The 7,047-nt window shown below is 37.1% G+C and overlaps 1 protein-coding gene across 1 annotated transcript; it reads right to left on the bottom strand.

The window, feature by feature from the left end:
• Nucleotides 1-4,813: 4,813 nt before the first annotated feature.
• On the bottom strand, nt 4,814-6,627 carry htr1b (5-hydroxytryptamine (serotonin) receptor 1B). The gene has a single exon (XM_027024739.3). It carries the CDS (start codon nt 6,247-6,249, stop codon nt 5,098-5,100), a length of 1,152 nt encoding a protein of 383 aa, XP_026880540.2. The 5' UTR covers nt 6,250-6,627; the 3' UTR covers nt 4,814-5,097.
• Nucleotides 6,628-7,047: the final 420 nt, after the last annotated feature.

Raw genomic sequence — 7,047 nt, 5'->3', positions numbered from 1 at the left:
GAATATATTTAGTTTGAAAAGGTATTTGAGTAGCTTCAGAGCTCTGTAGCATGCTGTGAATATTAGCCATCTGGATTTTCCAGGCTGTATGGCACATTACATTTACAACATTCAGCTGACACTTTTGTCCAAAGCATCTTACAATTATGACTGAGTACAACGTGAGTAATTGAGTGTTAAAGGTCTTGCTCAGGGGCCCAACAGTGGCAACTTGTCAGTGGTGGGGCTTGAACCAGCAACCTTCCAATTCAAGTACCTTAACCTTAACTGAGCTACCGTTACCGTTGCCAAAGATGGGGAGGTGTTTCAAGTGAGTGAACCAAGCCCTGAAAACATGGACTGTGGGAGGGGATTCACTTGGGAAAGTGCTCTGCTTCAAGTCACTTCAGTGTCACATTTATTGGCTTAGCAGTCAGGTTGACATGCTCTTGGGCTTTCAGTCAATCTTCAAATGGTACGAGCAGAGACAGAAGAGATAAACTGCATATTAAATAAAAGATACAAGATTTTAGTAAATAACAAAAACACAGCACACAATAGTGGCACATTTTAGCATGATAATGATTGTGATTGAGTTGTTCAAGAAACATTGCCAATAAGATGTTAAAAACTCAGAATGAAATATTTACAGCAAACTACAAGTTACTTTCTAGTAATATTGCCTTTCAGATCAGGCTATACAGTACATATATTCATATAAGCTGATACAGAGGGCTGCATGAAAAAAGTAAACAAGATCATTAGATGCGTGAGAAAACCTAAAGGTAATGCAGTCTGTGGCCCAAAATTTGAATAATCTGAAGGCATCAGAAAAGGCTGATTGAATTTTGAAAGCACAAAGGAGAGGCCCCCTGAAGACTAAATGCAAAATGCTGTATGTCATAGAACACCCAAAAATGCCTCGGAGAATGTACATTCCCAGCATATAGTGCTCCATCAAAGTCTCGGTCTGAAGAAAGATAATCAGATTAATGAGCTTTTCCATATATCTTGTGCAGTCAATATGAACACACTACACACGTGCGAGGAAGTGCTAACGGACTGAATATGGCCATATAATTTTTTGGTTAGATTATCCCAAGGTTGTATTCCTTTAAAGTAATATAATAATCTCATCATTACAAATCGCTTAACTGGCAGTCTCAGTATTCATCTAAAAGGCAGAGGACAAAGGGTATAAAACAATAAACCCTAATAAATTGGATATTTGAAGAATAGAGTTAGTATAACCAAATGAAGCCTAACCATATTATGAGGGAAAAATTAATGTAGTTTAAAGATTTTAATGACAAACACCGGATGCACAATTCTTCCTTCTTACCCAATATCTGAATATGTTCCCGGCCAAAATAATACAATATGTAAACAGAAATTTGACATTGTTGAAAGAAGAAAAACAGTCTCCAGTTCAAATTGGCCTACAACTCTGACTTTCCTAATCAGCGACCTTTCCGCTCAACCTCCCATGGATTCCCAGGAACATTTTTCCAAAGAACACTATAATTTGCCTCCATTTTACATTAAGTGCTTTTCATAACAAAGTTCTGAGAAATGGCTATCTCACTGTTGGTAATAGGCTGGCATATCATAGTCTTGGTTCCATAGGGACAGGGTTCTGTTCCTGGTTCATGCCAGCGGAAGTGAGCTCAGTATGAAGTGTCCATTTGAGAGATGCTCTCCATTGGCTTCAGATTCTGTGATTCTATGGAAATATAATTAATTGGCCAAAACTTTCTGCAGCTGAACAAAGATAAAGCAGATTATTATATCTTGGAACAAAGAAAGCCTGCAAAGCTACACAACTAGCTTGTACCCTTGCATAGTAATAGACTCTGATCTCAGTTTTAGCAATCATATCAAAGCACTTAGAAGTCATATCAAATCAGCAATTTATCACATAAGAACATGAACCAGATCAGAGATTTCCAGACAAAGCCAGACCTAGAGAAACTTCGTCATGCTTTTATTTCCAGCAGGGATGATTACTGTAATGGTCTCCAAAACAGACTCCCAACAAAGACAAACAACCTTAGTTGATTCAAAATGCAGCTGCCAGAATTCTCATTGGGAGCAAAAGAATGGAATACACCCCCATTCTTAAATCCTTACAATGGCTACCAGCATATTAAAGAGTTGACTTTAAGGAATTATAGTGGGTCTATAAATCACTTAATAGTGTGGAACCTGCATATTTTTCTGATATGCTGCAGCATTTTGAGCCAAGCAGAACTCTCAGATCATTAGGAACTAGTATTTTTTATAGGTATAGGTAGTCCTGCCCAATGTAAAAACCAAGCATGGAATGGTAGCATTTAGCTATTATGCTCTATAAATGGAAGCAGTTTAAATATCAGAGAATATCAGAAGAGCCCTGACACTGGACACTTTTAACTCTAAACTAAAGCCTTTTGTATTTGACCAGGCTTCCAGCTCAGTTTAAACACTGGTCCCTTCAGTTTCAGTACTATAGTGTATTCTATTACTTTTAATTCTTCATTTCTTCTGTATTTATTTTCATCTTTTATTTCAACACTTAATGCTTTAAAACTCTTTTAGAACTTACATTTTTAACATTTCTTTTAATTACTACTTTATTTAGATCGCTACTTGAAATTAGTTCTGCTTAAACCAACTGTTTAAAAATGTATCTTTTCTATTTAAATTAATTGTTTTAATTGTCTATGTAGCAGATTGTTTTTAGGTGTGTCACTTTGATTTGTTGCTGTGCATAAAAAAGCAGTGTATAAATAAACTTGCCATGCCCACTGACATCGTAATCCTGCAACCTGAAGGACTCTGCTGTAATGTTGGAAGAGAAGCTTCCTGCAAATTCCAAATCTCTGATCAAGGTTTGCCATATTTTATGACTGCCGCACTCCAGCCTTCACTCTGACCTTCATACTCACCTCAACTCTGGGAGAAGTGAATCTTCTGCAATGGATTTTATCCCAATTTTCCTGATTTTCTTGTCAACATAGCCCCTCACAATTCTAAGATATGTTACTGGTTTCTTATTTTCTCTGGGTTTATTTTCTCTGCCTGTATTTTTAGTGTGGGATAAGAGACTCACCTATGCTCCTCTCGGCCGCTCATGGTTGGAGCCCTGCCCGATCAGCTCCAGTTACAGTAGACTGCTCATTTGTTTGTATTTCTAACACCTCTAACCTCCCTTCACTATTACGCAAACCTTCATTACACATTACAGTCTATTTATGCAAGCCTTTTAAAAAATACTGTAAAATTAAACCTGTACTGTGTGCAACTTTGATCTGTAAGCACAATAACATACGGTGAAACCAAGATTGTGTCTGTAATGAGGAGGAGTTGACGTAGATGAGCAGTGGCTAATTAATTGGGAACAAATGCTTTATTTTAAGCCATAATAGTGGAGCAGATACTCATATAAAAATATAACAACTCCATAAACAGTTATTCAACTGAGAAACCAATTTTTTGCAGTTACTTATGGTCTCCTAAAATGTGTGAGATAAAGCATGTATACAAAAGCATGTGATACCTTTATTGTTAGTTGTAAATATTCTTAATCCAAAGATGATGTTCTTCTCTTTTATCGATTTTATTATCTTATTATCTATGATTTTTTTTTTTCAATTTAAATTCAACATGTTGGGGTATAGACACATGTTTTTTTTTTATGTCTATTGTATCTGATTGCTGATTGGCTTTGTTTAACTATAAACGTAACAAGCATTAAATATTTTGTCTACCTATTGTTTTTGATGCTATTTTAGAAAGTACCAAGGTACAAAGCTCTTTAATGGATCAAATGTAATAACAAAATGTGCTTATCAATGACTGTCAGACCAAACTATCATTCCATTTCATTTTATTAGGTGATATCAAAAAGGTAAATTCTCCTCTCATTTGTCTGTAATATGACATCAGTATCTATATGGTTTTAATACAGCTATTAAAAAGTATCAGAAGTACTTATATCTATCAAATTAAACTGCTTATAATTCCTGTCCATTGTACTGTTTTGAGCTGTGTCCTGATTCTTAAAAAAACAAAAACCTTGTTACCATGTGCTGGATTTGACTTAAGTTAATGGTACGACTCTTAACCTGGAGATTTGCAGCTTTCTATCCATATCAGAAATTTCCATCAGGAAATGAAAACAACTATTTAAACATCAATCCATTTCCATTTGTGGTTGGCAGGCCTGCAACTTTAGACTTAACCTGCAATTTCACTTGTCAAGGTAGATGTCACAACTTGATAACTAAATCAAAAATAAAAAAAAATTAAAAATCCTGTAGTACTGAGAGTTTGGCAAATGATGGGACATTTTAGTGCAAGGCCAACTTTTTACTAACTTGCATAAATAAACATTATTTCAGGTCAAACGTTTAGCTCTGCATGTCATTGGGAATTGATTATTTTAGCATATGATAATTATGAATTACTTACCTGAAGCAAAAATTACATTTGCTGTCCCCGTCTCATTTCTTATGAAATAGTGATTGGCAGGTGATTGTAGTGATTGAAATAGATGTTGGCTAATTTTCTGTAATACTAATTCAGTATATAGGCCAGTTATAGATGGGAAAATGAAATGGCCTCAGAGATCAACATGACTTGTTTGCACAGTGCAGGCTGACTTACAGATAACTTCATGAAAGGTACTGAGTAAATATCATTTGGAAGATGATGCATTTGACCTTGCTGTGGATTTTCACAGCTTCTTCTATTGAATTTGTCACTAAAGTTTGATATATTTCATATAAATGTTCAGAAATACGTTTCTCAGGTATTTTGTAAATGAAAATAAAGAAGGAATACAATACAGAAAGACGAAAAAAGAAAACTTTACTCATCTATAATTGCATCAGTTGCTTAGTAATGAGCTTTAATCGATCATTTATTTCATTTCAGCACTTCGTTGCTTAGCAATACCCATACAACAATGTAATTCGACATTTTAATGACTGCAAAATAACGATGCAACATGGACAAAATATTGCAGCCATATTAAGCAGTAGGATGTTCGAGATCTGTTGGAGATGACACATATTACTCATTGCTAATTTATTCCTATTTCAGGGATGTGACATACTTTTCAAATTCCCCAAGTGCTTATCTGTAACATCTAAAGTTCAAAAGCTTATGGAAAGATTTTTTAAAATCATCATTTGACATTGTGTATATGATAGGATTTATTAATGAGTTGAGGTAGCCAAGCCATGTGAAAAAGTCAAACAGTTCTGCGTATAAAGGGCAGGATGGACAAAGTGGTACCAAAAGTGTATAAATGAAAAATGGCAACCAGCACACTATGTAGGCTCCTAAAATTATGCCAAGTGTTTTCGTCGCTTTCCTCTCTCTGGCAGCCGAAATCCTCTTTTTCTCCAAAAGTGAATCGGACACGATGATTTTAATCTGGCTTTCAGTCGTAAGTGATCCGGTGTCACTGGAGCACAGCTCCTGCCGTCCGCAGTGCAAAGGAGTCATGGAAGATACCGACCCGGGAGAGTTTGTGACGAGGTGCGCTGAAGTAAATCTTTTCCCGACTTTTTTTGGCGACTTCTTCAAGATACGCTTCCTCGCCTCGACATATATTCTTCCATACAAGGCAATAAGCAGCAAAGTTGGGATGTAGAATGCCCCAAATGTGGAATAAATGGTGTAAAAAATGTGGTCCGTGTTCACGGCGCAGCTGGTTACCTCCCCTGTCTTCACCTGTCGCCAAAAGAAGGGAGGAACGGAAATAGAAATAGCGATGATCCAAGCGGTCGCCACCATTCCTGCTGCCCGGCTTGTAGTGCGCCTTTTGGCATACTCCAACGCGTCAGTTATCGCCCAATATCGATCCAAGGCAATTACGCACAAGTGCAGAATCGATGCAGTGCAACAAGTTATATCTGAAGACAGCCAAATGTCACATATAACTTGTCCGAGCGTCCACGTGTGACTGATCGTGTATAGCGCACTTATTGGCATCACGAGCACGGACACCAAGAGATCAGTGACAGCAAGAGATGCTATCAAGAAGTTCGCTGGTGTATGGAGCTTTCTTGACTGGGAAATCGTCGCAATAACAAATGCGTTCGATAGTGTTGTGGCGAGAGTGATGGCACCAAGAATTAACGCAACCGTTATTTGGAAAACAAGACTTATCCCTTCCTCGTCACTTTTAGATGCGTATGTCACATTAGTACTGTTGCTTGAGACATTCATTACCTGTTCATAATTTGCTGCGGTTGGTGTGAAGTGACCGAGGCGCTCCATGCCAGACGACGAGGAGACGCACTTCTTTCAGTTTTTTCATATCATCACAGAGCACATTTGCGCCTTTAGAATCCTTAAAAATGGCAAAGCATTTTCTTTGCTTCCTTGCTTTGTTCTAGCTTCAGAACCACGCTAGGCAGATTTCTCCATAATATATGGATCTATATGGTTCATGTTTTTCAGAGGGAATTTCATTATTTTGTTTCACTTTTTTTGCTTGAATGAGACAAAGAATCAGATAACGTTTACAAGTTGCAAGAAAGCACAATGAAACAACCCAAAAGTTGTGTTGACACAATAGTCCGACATCCATGGTAAGTAATCCTCTTGCTGTACTTTCAAAAACACCAGCTTTCGTTCTCCAGATTGTAACAGCGATTTTTATCGGTTTCACTGGTATTCGCGTACGCGTCCTTGCTTTTTATAGTGAGGATGGATGGAAAACTTGCGCCTTTGATTATCATAGTCCTTGGTTTGAGAGGAGGCATCCTGCAGGGTCCTAGCGCCCCTTCTTTTAATAGCAATCTTAAGCCTATTTAAACAACAATAATAGAAGTCATGGGATAGATACGATTGATAAAAATTATACAGTTACAGTGTTTTGATTTAGTATAGCCGATTTAAGGCCGAAAATGTTATGGCAATAACAGCCCCACCGCTACAAGAAGGGTGATATAAAAGCTTTAATTAGAGTATGGTAGAAGAAATATAGAAATCGTATTTAGCGTTGTATTGCTTTAGATTTGCCAAAATAGAGCGAATGGGATCTCCAAAAGGTGTAATCGCTCATTATTCGCG

The sequence above is a fragment of the Electrophorus electricus genome, chromosome 10 (assembly GCF_041902795.1).
Source record: "Electrophorus electricus isolate QZ-2024a chromosome 10, ASM4190279v1, whole genome shotgun sequence".
Taxonomy (NCBI): domain Eukaryota; kingdom Metazoa; phylum Chordata; class Actinopteri; order Gymnotiformes; family Gymnotidae; genus Electrophorus; species Electrophorus electricus.
The sequence above is the reverse complement of the archived record's forward strand: the minus strand, read 5'-3'. Positions and strand labels throughout refer to the sequence as shown.

Coding starts and splice junctions, on each gene's coding strand:
- htr1b (XM_027024739.3), bottom strand. CDS start 6,249: ATGGAGCGCCTCGGTCACTTCACACCAACCGCAGCAAATTATGAACAG.